The following is a 21,629-nucleotide window of genomic DNA, read 5'->3' as shown; positions in this document are numbered from 1 at the left end:
GGAAGATGAAAAGGAAGGAAAGTATAGAAGGAAGAAAGGTGATTGAAGGAAGATAGATGGAAGGAAAGGAAGGAAAAAATAGATGAAGGAAGGAAAGGAAGATGATAAAGAGAAGGAAGGAAGGAAGATGAAAGGAAGGAAGGGATAGAAGGAAGGAAGATCATGGAAAGAAGGAAGATGATAGAAGGAAGAAAGATGGAAGGATGGAAATTAGATGATGAAGGAAGGAAGATCATGGAAGGAAAAGGAAGATGATAAAGAGGAGGAAGATAGCTGGAAGGAAGGAAGGAAGATATAGAAGGAAGGAAAAGGGAAAAGAAGGGATAAGACAGTTGGGAGGGAAAGAAGAAAAGTATAGAGCGGGAGAGAGGAAAGGAAGAAGGAAATAAATTTCACTTTTGATTTTCATCAAAAACCACCTTAAATATGGACCCTCTAAAAAAATAATTCAGGAATTACAGATACTAAAAAAATACACTGAAAAGGCCATTAGCCTTCCTCTCCTTCTGCTTTACCTTCATGTCTTTTTTTTCTCTCCCTTCCATGGGCTGGTGAGGGGCTCTCCCTTCGCCTTCAATCTCCATTCTTAAAAAAATAATTTGGGAATCGGCTGCCGCAAGGGAGCTTCCCACAGCCCCATGCTCCTTTCTCAGCGCCTTTCTCTCTCTCTCTCTCTTTCCCCAGGATCCAAGCAAAGCTTCCCGGCACCGTGAAGAAAAAGCCTGAATAACCTCCACCAGGCATCACGAAGACCCAGCCATTAACAAAACAAAAAACACCCCCACCCACCCCCAAAACAAAGGAAAACACTCCCTCTCTGTGTCATGGCTATAATCACTGTTACTCGTTTACCTTATGAAGGAACTTGCCACCAAGTCAGCTTGATGTCTGCGTCCCAAGCTTACTGATTGTGTTGTTTTATTATTATTATTATTATATTGTTATTATTATTATTATTATCCTCCTCATCCTCACCCTTTCCCCTCCCCACCCCCCCAAAAAAGCCGAAACACTGAGCTTCTCCGTATGCACTGGAATATAATAATCATGGTTATCGGGTAGTTTTAAAAAAACTTGAGAATTAAAAGGGTTTGAGAAGAGCCCCTTACGAGTGGGGAGTGGGGGGGAATCCTTGGAGAAAAACACTCCACCACCCACCCTGCCTCATTTTCACCCCAAGAGGCGAGGAACCCCTTCGGATGAAAAGATCTCCAACAAACCTAGGTATTTCCCCCCCCCACTTTGCTGCCCTCCTTCCCTAATAAAATGTGGGGTTTCCGAATTCTGGGTGGGTGGGGGAATCTGCAGGTTTGCAGCTTCCTTATCTCTCTCTCTCCCCCCCCCCCCACTACCAGGGATAAGATGCTCCTAATTTAGGAAGCTCTGGACAGCCTTTATCTCCCCTCCATCCCTTCTCTTCTCCCTGGAAATAAAAATATTCTGCTCCCTCCTTTCTCGTAGTGATGGCAAACCTTTTCGACACTTAAATGCCCCAAACGGGGGTGCATGTGTGCACCAGAGGGCCAGAACCCCAGAGACCAGCTGACTGGTGCATCCCTCCTCCGCCCGAATTCTGTATTTTAATTCTTTTGCTGTGTGATTCCCGAACTGAAGAAAAAAAAGAAGTCAGCAACTGCTGTAACAAATGGCTGTCCTTAAAAAAATAAAATAATCCTACCCTCCTCCCTTCTCCTTCCCCCTTTCTCATCCCAAAAGATGGCAAGGGATCCTTCCGAGCCCTTCCCTCGTTTTCTCCCTCTCCCCTATTCTTGCTTCGGAAAGGAGGGGAATTCAGGGTTAGGAAAGAGAGAAGAGCAGAGCTGGGGGAGAGAGCGCAAAGAGGCTAGTCCGCGTGGAGGTGCGGCCTTTTGGGAGCGGAGGGAGGAGCAAAAGTTTTATTCCCAGGGAGGATTTCTAATGGCTGTTTTCCCTTCTTTGCGAGGGCTTGAAGTGGGAGAAATAAAGAGGCTCCCTTTATTTAGGCTGAGCAATTGAGGGTGTGTGTGATTGTTATTTGGGGGGGGGGTGTTAGGAGGACCCCAGAATAGGAAACTTGAATAGGAAAGATTGCATTTTCCCCACTCCACCCAATTTCTTCCCCTTCCCACAGCCCACCAACACCCTTCCCTTTGCAAACTGCTCCTGTTTAAAATTGAGGAGGGGGTCCACAGGGAAGAGAGACCCTCAAGCACATCAGCCCCAAATCTTGGCTCAGGGCTGATGGGGGGGGGGACCATCCCACCTGCCACTGCAGGGCAGCTGTGCCATCATTTTTCCACAAAGGATAAAAGCCCCACAAGGTTAGAGGGCCAGGTTGTTAAAAAAAATTGGGGGGGGGCACTCAGGTGCTAAGGAACCCCCCCTCTTTAAAAGAGCTGCATGCATTTCCCAAGGAGATTCTCTGGCTTCTCCCCCCTCTTCAAATCCCTCCTTTCCCTCCCTCTGCCTTTCAACCCCAAATACCCTTTTAAAAGCCCTTTTCTGCACCAGATGCTTCCAACATCTGTTCTGTCGCTGCTGTGTTTTGCCTACTATGAATTGACTCCTTTTGCGACCCCCACCCCCCCAGGCAGACTTTTATTCTTTTTTTTTTTTTACAAAAAAAATTGTACGTAGATGGCAAAAAAAAACAAGAATTACCCACAATGCCCTTCGCATCCGATGTGCTTTATAGGAGGGTGGAAAACACGGGTGCCTGGGGGGGGGGGCTTGAGACTTAACAGTGGGCAGAAGGTGGGGGGGAAGAGAGGGTCTTGACTGTCCTTTGATGTGGTGTTGAATAAAGGAGCACTTGGTGATCTCGAATCTCTTGGTTCCAGAAATTAAGATGGAGTTGGGAGGGATCTTGGGAGGTCATCTAGTCCAGCCCGCCCAAGCAGGAGACCCTACACCACTTCTGACAGATGGCAGTCCAGTCTCTTCTTGAAAGTCTCCTTTGATGATGAAGCTTCCGCAATTTCTGAATAACAAGAATAACACAGCTGGAAGGGACCTTATAGGTCATCTAGTCCGACCCCTCTGCCCCAAGGAGGAGACCCTACATCATTTCTGACAGAGGGCAGTCCAGTCTCTTCTTGAAAGCCTCCAGGGATGAAGCTCCCACAACTTCCAAAAGCAACTTCTGTTCCATGGGTTGATTGTTTCTCCCTGTCAGGAACTTCCTTATTTCCAGGTTGAATCTCTCCTTGATCAGTTTCCATCCATTGTGCCTTGTCTGGTCTTCAAAGGTACTTTGGAGAATAGCTTGACCCCCTTCCTCCTCTCTGGGGCAGCCCCTCAAATATTAGAAGATGCTCTCCTGTCTCCCCTGGTCCTTCTCTTCCCTAGACCAGCCAGGCCAACCATCGTATGTTTTAGCCTCCAGTCCCCTCATCATCCTAGTTGCTCTTCTCTGCCCTCTTTCTAGAGTCCCAACCTCCCTTTTTATAGTGTGGTGACCAAAACTGGATGCAGTACTCTAGGTGTGGTCTTACAGCAACACAAAACCCAGATGGTGGTTATCTTCTTCAAGGCAATACTTCCACTCTGCTGATTTTGCAACGCATCAAAACTCTTATTCTTGCAATTAAAAAATTAAAGCAATTAATTAATCCCTCTTTGGGATGGGGGGAGTTCCTTCCACCCCTCGCCTCAAATCTGTTGTGCCTTTGAGGTTTGATTGCCTTTGTTTTTAACTGCCTAGCAGTGTCAAGCTAAAGAATAAAGCCCGTTTATTTAAATTTCTGAACCGCCCCTCTTGGAAAGCACGGTGGGGTGATGAAGGCATCCTAGGAGATGGGAGAGTTCTAGTACCATCTTGGGCAGAAAGGAAATGCAGGGATTTCTTTAGGCATTCTCCGATAATCAGACACAGATGGAAGCAGGGTGGGGGGTATCAGCCAACAGTTGAATGAGCCGTACTGACTTCCTACTTAATTTGGGAGATCGCCCCCCCCCCCAAAAAAACCCCCAAAACCTAACTAGTTCTGTCATTGGTGCCGAGTGAGAGCTAACCTGGTTGACTTCTTCCCTAGCATTGCATTTGTCTTAAGATGGGTCTCTCCCAAGGTTGGCAACCATTTTAAGACTTGTGGACTTCAACTCCCAGAATTCTCCAGCCTCGATGGCTGTGGGGGATTCTGGGCGTTGGAAGGCCACAAGTCTTTAAAAAGTTGCCCATTGGTTTAAGATGAGGACTACGACCACTCGAGGCCTTTGAAGTCTGGGGCTGGAGAAGACTCCTGCATTGAGTCCCTTGGACTGCAAGGCCATCCAACCGGTCAGTCCTGGAGGAGATCAACCCTGGCTGCTCTTTAGAAGGCCAGATCCTGAAGAGGAAACTCAAAGACTTTGGCCACCTGATGAGAAGGAAGAAGGACTCCCTGGAGAAGAGCCTCATGCTGGAAGGATGGAGGGCAGAAGAAGAAGAAGGGGACGGCAGAGAAGGAGGGGGCTGGATGGAGTCACCGAAGCAGTCAGCCTGAGCTTCAATGGATTCCAGAGGATGGGAGAGGACAGGAAGGCCTGGAGGAACGTGGTCCATGGGGTCGCGATGGGTGGGACACAACTTCACAACTAACAACATGATGACTTGCTTGGCTGCAGACACCAGTTGGCCCATGGTTCAGCCATAGGGCTCCACCGAAGGGCTAGAAACGGCAGCCGGTCATCCACTCCATTATGGGGGAAGCTGCCCTTGGGGGATGGACAACAGCTGGAACCAAAGAGAAGCTGTAAAGCAGCAAAAATCCGTATGTTCTGATCCAACAGGTTTGCCTTCCAGGACCACAAACAGCTTCCCCTCCTCGCCAGAGATGGCAGAGATTCGAACGCGCCTCCTTGCCCGTTTTCCCCTTGAAAATAGCCATCTGGGGAATCTCCCAGTCTCGGCATTCGACCTCATACTGCCAAAATCTGATCCAGTTCGCACCCCCCACCCCCCGCCAAACCCGCAGCAGCAAAAGGGGAAATCTTGAAGCCCCCACCCCAAAACATTTTCTCTCTTTCCAAAGAAAATAACCTTCGGAGTTGCATTTTAAAATAGCAGAACTTTTAAAGGGGTGGTGGGTTTTTTTTCTTCTCCTCCTCCATAACCTGTTTTTACAAAACGTAGTGCTTATATATATAATATACATATATAATATAATATAAAAACATTTCGTATCGATGCAAAACACATTTTTTTCCCCACCCCACAAGCGACGGAGACTAAAAATTCCCACATAAGTCACAAGGTTGTTGTTATCAGCAATATTTTTGGGGGTGGCAAAACTCGAGGGCCAAGCCATGAAAAGGGACGACGGAAGGGAAGGGAGGAATGAGGCGACGTGGTTTTGGGAGGAGAGAAAAGAGAGAGAGCAGGCAACTCACGCTTGCCAAAAATATGGGTGTGCCTTGTTAAGAGATCGCTCCTTTTCCATCCTCAAAGCAAGCCTTCGGGCTGTTTAAAAACCAGTTTAGTTTTTAGCCCATTCAGCGAGAGCCCGCTAAATCTAGGGGAGAATTTTCTGCCCTTAAAAACTAAAAAAAAATCAAGGGCTCCTTCGGGGCAAAGCCGCTGCAATCCCCAGTTAAGGATGGCTTTTTGCTGTCTCGAAGCAATGCGGAATAATATCAAAGCAATATTCGGCTTATGGGTGCTGACGCACAATTTGGTTTCGCTCCCAAATGCAGCCTGCAACTCTCTCTAAAAGACTGGAAGGAAATTAGGTGTGGTTTTTTCTTTTTTTTGCTGATGGCCTCAGGCACCCCAAGGATGCAGGATTGGGGGGGTGGGGGGAGTTACAGAAGGTGTCATTCAGGAAAATCCAGAAGGTCTCTTCATGATTGACGATTCCTGGTTCAGCTTGTTTAGCCCCAGCAATCCAGTTAAACCAAAGAGATTTTTAGCCAGTCACTCTACATACCAAAGTTTGATTCCCCCCACCCACCCATCTCGTACCAGTTTGATCCCTATAATGGAGAACGTTTGTAGCTCAGGGTTAAAATGAGGTGGTGTTCTCTGAGCTGAGGGGTTTTCTTGCAGACGTTTCACGACCCAACTAGGTATCATCATCAGTGTTGGAAGCACCATTTGCAGCAAACCTGTTCTGACCGAGGCTTCCCGAGAACATGAAGCCAACTCCTCGTTGTCCCGACAAAAAAACCACTTTTATTAATTGGCTGTGAATTCTGCTCCTTCACCTCCAGCAAAGTCTTTCAAGGGAGGATTTACAGTCACAGACCTTATCTGGCTTGGAGAGATGCCAGGCCCATCTCTGTAAAACTTGGCCAGGAGTCTCGGAGAGTCATGAACCGATTAAGCGAACTAATTGTCTCCTGCAAACTCCACTCCCCTTTCGCTCCTCTTTTATTTCCTCTGGGAGGGGCCATTCACCGTCCACCTGTGGCCTTTCTCCCAAGTCGACCCCTGTTCTTTAGCTGTTCCCTTCGTCTGGCAACTCTGTGCATGCGCACACTGGGAACAGGCTCCAGCTGTTCTTCTGCCTCACTGAAGGCAGCTGATAACTGGCATACGGCCCTGGCCCCCTCTCTGCCTCCGGCACAGAGCCCTCCTCAGAGCCTTCCCCAGACTCCAGGACTGGCCCATCTTCCTCCCCAACTTCCTCGCTGTCCGAATCCGCTGCCAGCTCTGCCGGAGGGCCACAACAAAACCCCACTCCTCTCTAACACAGATGAAGTTACCTAGTTGGGTCACGAAACGCCTGCGAGAAAACAACCTAGCTCAGAGACCACCAATGTACACCCTCCCCAGCCCTTCCTCCTCCTTCCCCTTTTCCTTCTCCACAATCGCCACTCCCTTCTAGCACTGATGATGCTACTCGGTCGGGTCATTAAACGTCTGGAAGAAAACCACCAAGCTCAGAGAGCACCAATTTTGATCCCTGCTTCTTTCCGAAGCCCTCCTTGCTGTCTCATTAAGGGTCAAACAACTTGGGTGCAGCCTAGGGGGGGGTGGTCGTCCGAGAACCCCCCCCCACCCCCTTCATTCCTTCTTAACCAGCAAACATCCATCTCTCTCCCCATTGCTTTAACCGTGGTTTATATCTACCGTTCTAAATTTGGGCCCTCTTCCTTGGGACGGTCTACTACACCCACCTACTCACTGCAGAAGGAAAACCCAGCGCTCGGGTGAAAACTCCTCCATGGCCTCCTAACCATTTACTACTGGAATCCAGGAGAATGGAATTGCCAAAATATTTAGCAGAAAAGCAAAACCATCTACCAGATGGTCCACTTGGGTGGGGTATTTTTGGGGGGGCTGCATTAGGAGGGATATTTAAAGGGGTTGGTTTTTTTAAAAAATTCTGTTGCTTTTGTGTACCCCCCAAAAAAACATCACAGCTTAAACTCTCCTCCTCTTTCCCTCTGTATTGAACTGCCGTGTCTCCCCGAAAATAAGACAGGGTCTTATTTTCTTTTGATCCCCCTGAAATAAGCGCTTGGCCTTATTTTCGGGGAGGCCTTACTATTTTTGAGGTGCAGGAGGCCCCTTAGCCTCGGCCCGCGGATCAGCTGACCCAGAGGGGGCCAAGTTAAAAAGAATTTTTAAAAACAATGGGACACAACAAAGTTAAAAAGGAACACAACAAACACCCAATCGAAAGGGGGCTGGACCTCAATCGAGGGGTCAACAGCCCCAGGCCTGCCGGAAAAAGCCAGGTTTTAATGGCTTTGCGAAAGGCCATGAGAGTGGGCAGGGCCCGGATCTCCGGGGGCAGCTCATTCCATAGGGCCGGAGCAGCAACAGAGAAGGCCCTACTCCTAGGCGTCGCCAGCCGGCATTGTCCCGCTGAAGGCACCCGGAGAAGGTCCATCCTGTGCGATCTTATTGGTCTAAGGGAGGTATGTGGCAGAAGACGGTCTCGCAGGTATCCTAGGCCATTTTTACAGCCGCCACTAAGAGAAGGGGCGCAGTAACTAGGCTTTGTGGGAGCGGCCTCCGCGAGGCCATTCCGCGTGGATGGCAGGTGCCTGTGGGGCGCATGGGGCCTGGTCCCCCGTTTTCCCCACCAGGAAATGGAGGGGACCGGCTGCGCACGTGTTTAAATATTTTTGGGGAGGCCTTATTATTTTTGAGGTGCAGGAGGTGGAGAGCGTGGTCACCTCGTGGCTGCTGTGTTGCAATATTTTTTGGGAGGGCTTATTTTAGTGCATGCGCTCAAAAGCCCAATTGGGCTTATTATCCAGGGAGGTCTTATTTTGGGGGAAAACAGGGTAACTAAACACGGAATCCATCGATTTATCTTCTGATGCGCCAGCTCCTTCTACGTGTGCTTTTAAGTGCAGCGCCAAGAGGTAATTCCGAACTCAGCTCAAATTTTTCTCCGGGGTTTTTCCTTAAGTGACGCTACCTAAGCTCAATCTCTCCTCTCCTCCTCCCCCGCTTCTGGGTGCAAGCCGCCATTATTCAGCTTCGGGGGCCGCAGGAGAAACAGAATTGATCATGTCTTCAGAAAATTTCTCCAGTAAGCTTTCGAAAATAAAAGGCTGATTGCACGGCGGTGTCGCAAAACCCGAAATCGTGCCTTTCAGATTACGCACCGTCCACCCGCAAATGCCTTGTGCTAATCCCGGCAATGTCGCAACGCGGGTTCGGCTTCCCGCCGCGGGCTGGGTCGTGGCACGACAAAACCGCGGTCCACTAAAGCGCGCCCGATTAAAGCGCGTCGCTGACGTCATCAGCAGCGCGACAACAGCGACCGCGGAGAAAAAAGGGCGCTTTAAAAAGCGCTTTTAAAGCAAGCCGATTCATGTTAAGGTAAGGGTTAGGTTTAGGTTTAGGTTTAGGGTTAGGTTAAGGGTTAGCGTTAGGTTTAGTGTTAGGTTAAGGGTTAGGTTTAGGGTTAGGTTTCGGGGGGTTAGGTTTAGGGGTTAATTTTAGGTTTAGCGCTCACAGCGTGCTTTTTTCGTCGCGCTGCGATGACGTCAGGTACGCGGTTTCGTCGAGCGTGCTTTAATCGAACGCGGTTTTGTGATGGAACCGGCTGGGTCACGTTTTCCTCCACTCCCTCTTCCCACCCGTTCTCCCTCTCGTTTTCTAACGTTTGCATGAAGACGTTCCTGAGGCAGGAAGCACAGAAACCCCCCCACCCCCCCATGATTCCAGAGGAAATTCCTTGTGGTTTTGTGGCATGCAACTTCCCAATTATTATTATTATTTTTTTTAAAAGGAGAACCTGAAAGGACAGGGTCCATCTGCACCAAGGTTCCATGCCACCTGGGTTACAGGTGAGTGTTCCTCCGCCCAGCCTTGCTTAAGAGAGCTGCTTTCTAACCCTGAGCAACAACTCTAGTAAGGCAAGGATGTTTTTTCCCCCCAAACGGGTTGACCCACCGAAGCTGCCACGGCCTGCGGATCTGCCGCGGGCCGGCGCGTACCTCCGAATACTGCAACGCGAGACTTTCCAAAAAATAAAATAATAATAAAATCGCATCTACCAGCCTATTAAGTGCTTTCCGGAAGCAAAGTCGCAGGAGGAGAAACGCCAGGCGTGAAAGTTTTAGCAATTTGCAAGCCTGCTATTCCCTCCCCCCCCCCCCGCCCCGATGATTTCAGTTTCGAGACGAGTCTACCTCTCGTTTTTCCGTTTCTGACACCTTTGTTTTTGAGGGAATAAGCCTTTTTTCCTGTTTGGTTTGGTTGTTCTTCCAGCTCTCAAAGTACCATAATCCCCGGGAGGGCCAAGTTTTCCGAGCCAAAATCTCTGCAGCCCAGAGAGCATTTTTTTTTAAAAAAAAAAATTAATAAAACTGTTGCTGCTGAAACACAACATGCAATCAAACAAATTTTCTGGACAAGATGGAAAAGAATATGTTGAGGGCCTCCGCAAAGCGTCGTTGCATCCAGTTGCGGCTCTCCAAAATGCATTTCAACCTCCTCCGCTGTCCGCAGAAGGAGAAGAGAAACCGCCTCGTTCGCCGTTTCCTCCCCGATTGTACAGAGCCGGTGCGGCTAAACCGCGCACACCGAGAGTTTGTAACCCAAGGCCATTTTCCCTGCCTCTTCCACGTTGGGCTTCACATCCCGCGTTTCGGAACCGAGCCCCGGGGCAGGTGCCTTTTTGGGACCCGGTGCCCTGCCGCGCCTGGCAACTCGCGCGTTCTCGCCGTAAGCGTCCAGGATGGTCTGTTTCTCCAGCTCGGTGTATTCCAGGGAGAACCGATGGACCTGGAGGATGTGACGTTTGATGGTGCTGACTTTGAGGGTAGCCAGCGTGCCCCCGCAGACCATGCAGATCAAACCGTGCTTCTGCTCGTCGTAGTCCATCAGGTACTGCACCCGCCAGCGGGGCTGGTAGTTTCGGCGCTGACTCCGCCGAGACAGGGTCCCGGTGGGCATGGAGGAGGCAGCCCCCGGAGACGGCTGGGGCGGGGCCAGCCTGTCTGCCCCGGGGGCGTCTCCCTCCTTCTTAGGAGTTGCCCAGTCCTCCGGAGAATCTGCTGGGGATGCAGGTGGCTTGTAAACACGGTGCGATTCGGCTGGGAAGCGAGAACAAAAGAGAGTGGCGAGCTTGTTAGAGGCAATTGTGCTTTTATGCAAAGGGACAGACGCTGGGATTCATCATGGTTATCCCCTTTTCAGCTTGGAGCAGTGATACTCAACTTTTGCCATTTTAAGGGGTCTAGACTTCAATTCCCAGAATTAAGATAAGTGGACTTCAACTCCCAGAATCCCCCAGCCAGCTTGCTTTAAGATGGGTGGACTTCAACTCCCAGAATCCCTCAGCCAGCATGCTTTAAGAGGGGTGGATTTCAATTCCCAGAATCCCCCAGTCGGCTTGCTTTAAGATGGGTGGACTTCAATTCCCAGAATCCCCCAGCCAGCATGCTTTAAGATGGGTGGACTTCAACTCCCAGAATCCCTCAGCCAGCATGCTTTAAGATGGGTGGACTTCAACTCCCAGAATCCCCCAGTCGGCTTGCTTTAAGATGGGTGGACTTCAACTCCCAGAATCTTCCAGCCAGCCTGCTTTAAGATGGGTGGACTTCAACTCCCAGAATCCCCCATCCAGCATGCTTTAAGATGGGTGGACTTCAACTCCCAGAATCCCCCAGTCGGCTTGCTTTAAGATGGGTGGACTTCAACTCCCAGAATCCCCTAGCCAGCCTGCTTTAAGATGGGTGGACTTCAACTCCCAGAATCCCCCAGTCGGCTTGCTTTAAGATGGGTGGACTTCAACTCCCAGAATCCCCCAGCCAGCATGCTTTAAGATGGGTGGACTTCAACTCCCAGAATCCCTCAGCCAGCATGCTTTAAGATGGGTGGACTTCAACTCCCAGAATCCCCCAGTCGGCTTGCTTTAAGATGGGTGGCCTTCAACTCCCAGAATCCCCCAGCCAGCATGCTTTAAGATGGGTGGACTTCAACTCCCAGAATCCCTCAGCCAGCATGCTTTAAGATGGGTGGCCTTCAACTCCCAGAATCCCCCAGGTAGCCCTAACCCTAACTAACCCATGCTCACTGGGGAATCCTGGGAAAGCCCACCAATTTTAAAGTGACCAGAGTTGAGAAACACTAGCTTAGACAGTCTCATGCTTCACTTTTCAAAATAATAATAATGATCTGTACATCATCCCGATCAGTTCCAGCTTCCTCATGACACCTGTAAAGCCCACATACACCTACCACCCCCCCCCTCACCTTGGTCCACCTCCGCATCCGTTTCCGGCTGGGAGTCGTCGGCGTCCGTCAGGCTGGCTACTTTCTGGTTCCACTCCTGAACGATGAGAGCTTTGACCTGGTGACTAAGCTGCGTGGAGTCGGGGTGCTTCTGCTGGATGTGCCTCTTGATGGTGCTCATCTTGAGCGTGGCCAGCGTGCTCCCACAGACCATGCACACCAGCCCGTGGCGCACCCCGTTGTAGTCCATTAAGTACTCCACCCGCCAGTGTTCCTGGAAGTAGCGGCGGTGGTCTCGGCCGCGGGCCGGGACACGAGGGCTGCTGCCTTCTGAGTCCCACGGAGCAGCCTCATCCGTCCCCTCCTCTGCCGTGGGGCGATCTGGGGATGCCGAGGAGTCCAGCTCTTTCGTGCTCAGATCCTGCCGGGCAGACACGCCGGTTTCTGGATGGGCGACGAGAAACAGGGGGAAAAATGAATTTAATTCCTGATCAATGCCAAGGGCTGCCATCCCTGATTGGAAGGATCCTGTGGTTGCCCGCCAGCAGAGCTGGCAGCGGATTCGGTCAGTGAGGAGGGTTGGGGAGGAACCTGGGCCAGTCCTGGAGTCTGGGGAAGGCTCGGACGAGGGCTCTGCGTTGGAAGCAGAGAGGGGTCCAGAGCCGTCTGACAGTTATCAGCTGCCTTCGGAGTCGGATATCTTTCGGGGGCAGCCTCCCCCAAATATTGAAACACTGCTATCATGTCACCCCACGTCCAGCGAGGATTCTTTCCCTCTCCCCACTCCCGCCTCACCTGCATCCCCTGCGTTCCTCCCCTCGGCTCCCAGCACCAACTCCCGAGAGTTCCACGCCTGGAGGATGGCCGCCTTCTCGGCGGGGCTGAAGCCGAGAGAAGTGGGGTGCGCCTCCATCACGTGACGCTTGATGTCGTCCAGGTTCAAGCTGGGCAGGGAGGAGCCACACATCATGCAGAAGAGACGGTTGCCCTGGGGGTCGTAGTCCATCAGGAACTCGGACTGGAACCAGCTCTGCAAGGACTGCTTCAAATATTGCTCCAGGCTTTGGGATTCGCCCTCCGGGGAAGATTTCAGGGTGAGGAGGCCGGAGGGACGGCGGCTCCCACGAGAGGGGAGAGGAGCTGGCCCACGGCATCTCCGGCGGCCTCCGTCCAGCCCTGGAACAAGACAGGTAAATCTTTTCTTTTTCCTCCCAATCCAATTTTTATTTTTTGTATTCTTTATACATCAATGCGTGAATGGTGTGGTATACGGGTATCATACATTTCAGGACACATAAACATAATCTTATTACTCTTAAATATTACATTTCACTTCCATTATTTCAAATAATTTCCACATGCCTTTTCTTGCCCCCCTTCATTTCTAAACCTTTCTTCTGTCCTTTTGTATATCTTAACGTAAGGTGAAGGTTCCCCCTCGCACAGACAAGCTAGTCGTTCCCGACTCTAGGGGGCGGTGCTCACCTCCGTTTCAAAGCCGAAGAGCCAGCGCTGTCCGAAGACGTCTCCATGGTCATGTGGCTGGCATGACTCAATGCCAAAGGCGCACGGAACGCTGTTCCCTTCCCACCAAAGGTAGTCCCTATTTTTCTACTCGCATTTTTACGTGCTTTCGAACTGCTAGGTTGGCAGAAGCTGGGATAAGTAACGGGAGCTCACTCCATTACTCGGCGCTAGGGATTCGAACCGCCGACCTTTTTCTAATTGAAAAGTTCACCATCTTAGCCCCTGAGCCACCATGTCTCTCTATATCTTAACATATTAATATATAATTGCTATTATTTCCCTCTATTTTCTATCCCTATTTTAACTTTTTCCCCCTTTCATATCGCTATAATATTCAAAAATGTGTTTTTGACCTATTTTGTTATTCATATTTCCTTCATGAAATAAAAATTTCATTATTTCGTTCTTCCATTATTCAATATCTCCGTACACAGTTTTAGTACCAATCACAATCATTTATACCTTTAAAGTACTTCTAATTATGTTCTTTCCAGTTCTTCAATCCATAATTCTATTATTAATACACGTGTACACACACACACACACACACACACACACACACACACACACACAAACAAACAAACAAACAAACACACATATATGCTAGTCTTGTTGTATTTGGGTCTTTTCCCATGTAAAAAAGCCTCAAATACAACAAGACCAGCATACCTACACTCATGAAAATCTATGAAAACATATATATGTAGGTAGAGATGAGAGAGAGATAATAGATTAGAGATAGACAGACAGACAAATAGAGAAAGATAGATGATAGAGACAGATAAGAGAGAATAGCTAGCTGAGAGAGAGAGGGAGGGAGGGAGGGAGAGGGTGAGAGAGAGAGACAGAGAGAGAGAGAGACCCCGCTCATCCCTGTAGTTTTCATGCCAAGACTTCGAGACTGATTTGCCATTGCCTTCTTCCCAGGGCTGAGAGAGAGTGACTGGCCCAGCCAGCTTTCTTTTTAAGGTGGGTCTGGAACTCACCATTTCCCAGTTTCTAGCTGGTGCTTTTAGCACTGCATCAAACTGCCTGTCTAGATAGATATTAAATAAATAAATACTAGCCATTAAACAGAAATTAGATAGATTTTAGATAGATAAAAGATTAGAAATTAGATAAAAATTAGAAATTAAAGAGAAACTTGCTAGAAATTAGATAATTAGAAATTAAAGATCAGAAATTTGCTAGAAATTAGATAAAGATTAGAAATTAGATAAAGATTAGAAATTAGATAAAGATTAGAAATTAGATAAAGATTAGAATTTAGATAAAGATAATTAGAAATTAAAGATCAGAAATTTGCTAGAAATTAGATAAAGATTAGAAATTAGATAAAGATTAGAATTTAGATAAAGATTAGAAATTAGATAAAGATAATTGGAAATTAAACAGAAATTTGCTAGAAATTAGATAACTAGAAATTAAAGATCAGAAATTTGCTAGAAATTAGATAAAGATTAGAAATTAGATAAAGATTAAAAATTAGATAAAGATTAGAAATTAGATAAAGATTAGAAATTAGATAAAGATAATTAGAAATTAAACAAATTTGCTAGTAATTAGATAATTAGAAATTAAAGATCAGAAATTTGCTAGAAATTAGATAAAGATTAGAAATTAGATAAAGATTAGAAATTAGATAAACATTAGAAATTAGATAAAGATAATTAAAAATTAAACAGAAATTTGCTAGAAATTAGATAATTTGAAATTAAAGATTAGAAATTGAATAAAGATTAGAAATTAGATAAAGATTAGAAATTAGATAAAGATAATTCAAAATTAAAGATCAGAAATTTGCTAGGAATTAGAAATCAGATCGATAAGATATTTTGATAGATATCCAACACGATTTCTTCACTAACCTACATGCCTTTTCTGCATTAAGCTCCCCAATGAATGGACTTTGGGGTCTTCTGGTCCAGACCCAGGCAGACATCCCACCCACCCACCCACCTGAATCTCGAATCCCGCCCTGAAAGATGGGCATCCTACCGTGATCCCCAGGGGGTGCAATGGACCCTTTGGCGGACTCGTGGGCCCCCTCCGTCTCCATCTCCAGGCCCAGGTGCGCATCCCAGCTGTTCATGATGACCTCCTTCTCTTGGGCGCTCCAGGTGAGGGAGTAGGCGTGTTTTTGCCGAATGTGCCTCTTAATGGTGCTCAGTTTGAGTGTGGCCAGCGAACTGCCGCACACCATGCAAATCATGCCATGCCGTGCCGCGTTGAAGTCCATTAGGTATTCGGCCCGCCAGTGCTCGTGGTAATACCGCCGGTGGTCCCGGCCGGGAATCCGGCTTTTGCCAGGCCTGGAAGCCCGCGCTTCGCAATGGTCCAAGTATTTGCGTCCTCCAGCCAAGAGAGACATGGGGTCTCTTTTGGTCATCCCTCGTAGCAAACCGTTCCCGGCGGGACGCAGGAGACGTCCGGAGCTCGACCCACCACTGTGTTGGGAATCTGGACACGTGGAATCTCCTGGTGAGATAAGATACTCAGTTTTACTCGCTCCATTTGGTCCAGGGGTCCCCAACCTTTCGGACCTCAGGGACCACTAAATTCATCATTTTAAATCCCCCGGACTGCTAATACGATCTGCCTAAGGACCGCCTGTGTGGGTGTGGCTAGGTGGTCATGTGACTGGGTGGGTGTGGCCAACTCGATGTCACTCACATCTAAGGGCGCCTCACCAGTCTCTACTCACCCCACCCCTCCCCTCCCAGGCACTCCTCGCCTGCCCGCCCAGGCTCCTTAGGGCCCCAACAGGAAGCAGTTGCTGGAGCGAAGCAGCCTCCAGGAGAAAGAGTTGGCAAAAGAGCTCAGTTCAAATTGGATCTGGCCAAGAAGGAGGCTCAGCAGAAGCACCTCACTGAGGACTAGGAGCATAGGCTTTCCAAGCGGAGGGAAGACCTGCAGGAGTGCAAGGCCAGGTCCCGGTGCTTGGAGGCTCAGTGGGCTGAGATGGTCAGCCAGTTCCAGGCCATGATGCAGTCCCACTGGAACGAGGCCCTCCGACTCTTCCCTACCAGTGGCCCTTCCCTCCAGCCTTCGCCCAAAGCCCCCCACCAGGAGGCTGAAGCAGACCCCAAATCAGAATTTCTGCCTCCCTCGGACCCACCCAAAAAGACCCCGAAGGGGGAGACTCCCTGCAGCAACACAAGCGTTCATCGCACGTATCCGTCCCAGGAGCCGTAATCCGAGGACCCCTGATTGAGTGCAATATCAAAAAGGCAAATAATTTTCTTGCGGACCCCCAGTTGGTGACCGATGGTCTGGTCGACTTACAACCAGAATTGGGAGCAGAATTTCCGTCGTTGAACAAGGCCGTTCTTAAGGTAGCTGCACCTGATTTTGTCACTTTTTGTCCCCGTTAGAAGCGCACCACAGCAGTTGTTCAACAAATCCCATTTTGCAAATCTAGTTTTCCCCACTGTGTTGGCTTGTCGGAAGGAAGCCAGCTGGAAGGGCCTGTAGATTGCTACAGATGAGCAGAGTTGGAAGGGGCCTTGTAGGTCATCTAGTCCAACCCCTCCGCCCCAAGCAGGAGACCCTCCACCATTTCTGACAGAGGGCAGTCCAGTCTCTTCTTGAAAGCCTCCAGGGATGAAGCTCCCACAACTTCCAAAAGCAACTTCTGTTCTATGGGTTGATGGTTCTCATTGTCAGGAAATTCCTCCTTATTTCCAGGTTGAATCTCTCTTTGGTCAGTTCCCATCCATTCTTCCTTGTCTGCTTTGGAAAATAGCTTGACCGCCCCCCCTTCCTCCTCTCTGTAGCAGCCCCTCAAATATTGGAAGATGCTCTCCTGTCTCCCCTGATCCTTCTCTTCCCTAGACTAGCCATGTTGATCCCAGGATGTTCGTAAAGGTCGTAAAGACATGTTGGTTGCCAGTTTCCCAAACTTTGATCACCTGGTTCACTGGGATTTGGTTTATCGTGGGGATGTTGCAACAGTAGTAGAAGGGGAGAACTGGCCGTGAGTCACCGTTTCCACTGCCCTTGTGACTTCCAACACTTAACGAAGGGATACGTTTTGATTTGCCTGTACGGGAGGCAACCACAGGAGGAGAAGGTGGCCACCCAAAATTTTGATTTGGTGGAAGTGCCAAAGATCCAGGGCTATCGGTCTTGACTGAAAGGTGACCAGTGGGCTTCCTGGGGCAGTTGGTGGGCCACTAGGAGACCCGTCTGCTGGAGTGGACAGGCCCAGGGTGGACATGAAGGATGGAGGAGGAGGAGGAGGAGGAGGAGGAGGAGGAGGAGGAGGAGGAGGAGGAGGAGGAGGAGGAGGAGGAGGAGGAGAAGAGAGGAGAATAGAAGAGAGAGGAGAAGAGAAAAATGAACAGAGTAGAGTAGAATAGAGTAGAACAGTAGAATACAAAAAAGGAGGAGGAGGAGGAGGAGAAGGAGGAGAAAGGAGAAAGAAAGAGAAAGGAGAAAGAGAAGGAGAAGGAGAAGAAGGAAGGAGGAGGAGGAGGAGAAGAAATAATAATAATAATAATACAGTTCTCGACTTGTAACTAATTTGTTGAGTGTCCGTTCGAAGTTACAACGGTTCTGAAAACAGTGACTTACGGCCGTTTCCCACACTTACGACCGTTGCAGCATCGTCCCCGTGGCCACGTGATCAAAATGCTGGCAGTTGACAAGTGACTCATAGATACGACCGCTGCAGCACCCCGAGGATCGCGCGATCCCCCTTTGGCGGGGCATCCGCTTAACGGCCAGTGGTCATTCCCTTGACAATGGGGGCAAGAAAGGACGTAAAACGGGGCAAAGCTCACTTAACAGCCTTAACTCACTTAGCAACAAAAATTTCCACTGGGTCGTAAGCGGAGGGCTACCTGTAATCATCCCTTCTTTACAGGGAAAGCTCTCAGCGGCCCTCAGGGGAAGGGGCTCTTTTGAGGAGGGGCTCTTGCCAGGATAATTACCCCCCCCCCTCCTTCCCAAAGCTATTTCCAAGGCCAAGAATGAGTGAGTTTGTGATGTGTGTGTGTGTGTGTCTTTGTGTCCCCCACTGGCTACTCCCAGCAGATGTCTTCTGAGTGAATGAATAGGTTTGTGTTTGTTGTGTTTCTGTGTTTGTGTATGTGTGTGTCTAGCCCAGTGGACATCTTCAGAGCTGATGTGTGTTTGTGTGTGTGTTTTTGTGTGTGTTGTGTGAGTGGACGTCTCTCCCAGTATTTGCTTGTGTGTGTGTATAGGGGGGGAGGGTGATTCTCCCAATGGACATCTTCAAAATGAAAGTGTGTTTGTGTTTGTTGTGTGTGGGGGGGATATATATCTCCCAGTGTTTGTGTGCGTGTCTCTTTCTCTCCCCCCCCCCACCCCAGTGGACATTTTCAGAGTGTGTGAGATTGTGTGTACCTGTATGTCCCAGTGCACACCTCCCTCCAAAAACCAGCAACCAGCCAGCGAAGGAACCTTTTACAAGACAACAGTCAAAACACACACAGTCCCAAGGGCAGAATTGATGCTCTCAACCCCAAAGGCAAGTGGAGATGTTTTTTTTTGGGGGGGGGGATCCTCCAGCCCCCCCTCCCCCAAAACATCCTGCCCCCAGATTGGCTAAACCTTGTAATTTGACAGCGAGGAGGAACACAACTGAAAAGGGGGCTGGCACAACTCCGAAAGTTTGTGTTAAATCCAAAGCTGGGGCACCAAAGCAGAGGGGGGGGTCCCTCCTTCCAGAGGTTCCGAGGAGGAAGGGGTCCATGCACCAGAGTAAACCCCCCCCCACATTTACAGCTGGCCAGGCGAAGCACCCTTGGAGGGGAGAGGAAGGAGATGCAACTTAAATTCTGCTGCTGTTGGGGTCTTCCTGCTCTCCTTTCTCTCCCTCTCATCCCCTTCTTGGGAAGCCCACCCACCCACCCTTGGGCTGCTGCCCCCCCTTCCTTCCCCCCCTTCCTCCATCCTTCCCCCCCCCAAAGCTTTTGGGGCCCACCCACTGCTCCTCTCCCCCTCCTCCTCCTCTTTGCAGTGTATTGCATCCAGGGGGGGGGATAGAAGATGGGGAGGGGAGGGGGAGAATATGGGGCAAGGGGTGGGGAGGGGGGCACTTTCCACGCAAGCAGCAGGTGACGTGGATGGAGAAACTGGGGCGGTGGGGAGGGGGCGGGAGTGGAGGATGGGTTGTTGGGAAGGAGAAATGGTGGGGAGGGGGGATTTGCAAGCAAACCCTTTTGTTCTCACCTGAATCCAGGGGTTCCTCTTTGATGGAAAGTTGGGGGGGCTCCATGCCTGCCCCTTCGCTCGCTCCCCCCCTCTTTTTTTTTTTAGACATCCATCCCTTCCCCCCCCCACTTCCTTTCGGTTCCCCCCTCCTTATTTTTTGCATGCACTATTGCATGCAATCCCCCAATTTGCTTGCAAATAATAACAACAACAAATAAAATGCAATAATTCTACAATCGATCCGGGCCGGTGAATTGCAACCGAGCTTTGCAAAAGCGGGGGGGGGTCCCTTTCCCTCTCCCCCCCCAACCTCCACGCCTGCGGCCGAGCGAGGCAACGCGAGCAAGGCTCCGGCTTAGTCAGGGTGGGGAAACCTTTCCCCCCGGGGCCCCTGGGGCTCCTTCCAGGGCTCCTGGGTAAATTTAAAGGGGACGCAGCCTATTTCTGCAGCGGGGGGTGGGGGGGAAGGAAGAAGAGAAGGGGAAGCAGGAAAAAAAAAGGGGGGGCAGAAATCAAATTCATAATAATATTAAATCATCGGTTTGCACGGTCACGAATCCCTCCCCCCCCCGCCGGCTCAACTGTGCAATCAATGCATTTTGCAATAGATATTTTTGCATTGTATGTATTTTGCATCAAATATATTTTGCATTATGTGCATTTTGCATCAAACATATTTTGCATTGTATGCATTTTGCGTTATATATTTTGCACGCTAACGTTGCACGCTCTCTCTTTCTCTATCGTGCTCATCCAAACAGTAAGAGTTGGAAGGGACCTTGGAGGTCATCCAGTCCAACCCCCTGCTCACGCAGGAGACCCGTACTAGGGATTCGAACCGGCGGTCTCTCTGATCGACAAGCTCAGGTGCCTTAGCCACTGAGAACCACCTAGTCGGGCGGGTTTTTTTCCCAGCGGAGGGGAAAGTGGGAGGGAAGATGCAGGATGCGTGGCCCCTGCCCCCCCCCTCTTCCATGGGTAGTAGTTGTGGATTTAGACACGTGCGCACGTTTCAGACGTGCCCAAACCCAGCTGTTAAAAGCAGGTCTCTGGAGACCCAACGATGGGACTACAAGGCCCATCCTCCCCATGCAGCACAGTTATTGGGGAAGCGGGCACCAAATTGCAAGTGTAGGAAAGGGGGCTGGAGGGAGGTTGCTGGGGTCCCCCCCCCTCCTGCCACCAGCAGCCCAGCCCCTGGAAAGAGGGGGGGTGCAGAGGACCCTGGGTGTGTGTCTACTGTAATGGGGGTTTGCTTTCATCTTTTGATAGCTGGACGTGAGAAAAGGGGAGGGGGGAATCACCCTGATGGACACCCATTTGTCTGAAATGGTATTGGGTTCCCTGCCTGGGCAGGGGGTTGGACTAGAAGACCTCTAGGGTCCCTCCCAGTTGTTTTTCTGTTCTTCTGCTTTCCTTCCTTCTTTCAAGAAGAGACTGGACAACCATTTGTCTGAAATGGTATAAGGACTCCTGCCTCGAGCAGGGGGTGGGGGGGGGGTTGGACTAGAAGACCTCCAAGGTCCCTCCCAATTCTGTTATTCTGTTAAGGGGCCGAAGTTCCACCCGTGAAGTGCTGGAGAAAAACGCCCGCTTTGCAGCTGTCCAAAAAGCAGAGGAGCCCAGGTTGGGAAAAAGAGGCACCGGCGACCCCTTTTAGCCCACGCCCCATTTTTCCAGAATTAACTTTGGCCCAGTTGAAACAGCTGGGGTGGTGGTGGGGAGCTGGCTTCTGGGAGGGGGGGGGTGTCGGCGGCCAAGGCTGATCGCACATTTAAATCAAATGCAGAATTTAAATCAAATGCATTTAAATAAATCAATAAAATAAAACAAAATGCATTTAAATCAAATGCACAGTCGAGGCAGAACCTCCCTGTTCAGAAGCAGTCTACCTGCAACTAGGAAGCAGGTAGAAACTGAGGATTTTGCTTTCTATACGTCACTGAATTGGTTTTTTTGAGGGTCTTCTCAAATGCAAAAAAAAAAATATTAACACCTCCCCCCCCACACCCACCCACCCCAAATTCATCTTGGTTTCTTTTTTGCCGTTTCCCCCTGAAGTTCCGCCGCTTTCCCGACAGGTGGCAGCCGTCCCTGCTTCTCCAGCCTCTCTCGTCGACACCCCCCACCACCCAGTCCCTTGTCTCCGATTGGCCTTCCTCCAGGAAAAGGGGCGGAGAAAGAAGCCGCGATTGGCTGGACGGCACCAGGCACCAAACATTGGAGCCAAGAGCAAAAATAGAGTCGCCGCCCCCTTAATTCCCGTGACGTCATTCAGAAATGGCCTCCCTCTCTCTCTCTCTCTTTCTCGCTCTCTCTC

General features: G+C 49.8%; 2 protein-coding genes across 4 annotated transcripts in view; one reads left to right on the top strand and one right to left on the bottom strand.

The window, feature by feature from the left end:
- The window catches only part of RTN3 (reticulon 3), a 53,770-nt gene extending 51,178 nt beyond the window's left edge, over positions 1 to 2,592 (top strand). For all 3 annotated transcript variants that reach the window (XM_014070463.2, XM_087705243.1, XM_087705244.1), the window contains one exon: positions 685 to 2,592. In XM_014070463.2, coding sequence (XP_013925938.2) covers positions 685 to 730 — 46 coding nt within the window. In that variant the 3' untranslated portion in view covers positions 731 to 2,592. The remainder of the gene's footprint in view (positions 1 to 684) is intronic.
- A 6,149-nt stretch (positions 2,593 to 8,741) lies between these two features.
- Positions 8,742 to 19,426, bottom strand: ZFTA (zinc finger translocation associated). The gene is made up of 5 exons (XM_087705242.1): positions 19,328 to 19,426; positions 15,128 to 15,607; positions 12,398 to 12,778; positions 11,624 to 12,046; positions 8,742 to 10,461 (listed from the first exon to the last, which is right to left on the bottom strand). Exons 1-5 carry the CDS (start codon positions 19,416 to 19,418, stop codon positions 9,935 to 9,937), a joined length of 1,902 nt encoding a protein of 633 aa, XP_087561368.1. The 5' UTR covers positions 19,419 to 19,426; the 3' UTR covers positions 8,742 to 9,934.
- Positions 19,427 to 21,629: the final 2,203 nt, after the last annotated feature.

Source organism: Thamnophis sirtalis, unplaced genomic scaffold (genome assembly GCF_051295495.1).
Source record: "Thamnophis sirtalis isolate CommonGarterSnake01/CBP01778 unplaced genomic scaffold, rThaSir2_p1.2 scaffold_2, whole genome shotgun sequence".
Classification (NCBI taxonomy): Eukaryota; Metazoa; Chordata; class Lepidosauria; order Squamata; family Natricidae; genus Thamnophis; species Thamnophis sirtalis.
The sequence above is the reverse complement of the archived record's forward strand: the minus strand, read 5'-3'. Positions and strand labels throughout refer to the sequence as shown.

Coding starts and splice junctions, on each gene's coding strand:
- ZFTA (XM_087705242.1), bottom strand. CDS start 19,418: ATGTCTAAAAAAAAAAAGAGGGGGGGAGCGAGCGAAGGGGCAGGCATG. Junction 12,779..15,127: donor TGCACCCCCTGGGGATCACG/GTAGGATGCCCA, acceptor GTCTTGTTCCAG/GGCTGGACGGAGGCCGCCGG. Junction 12,047..12,397: donor GAGGAACGCAGGGGATGCAG/GTGAGGCGGGAG, acceptor TCGCCCATCCAG/AAACCGGCGTGTCTGCCCGG.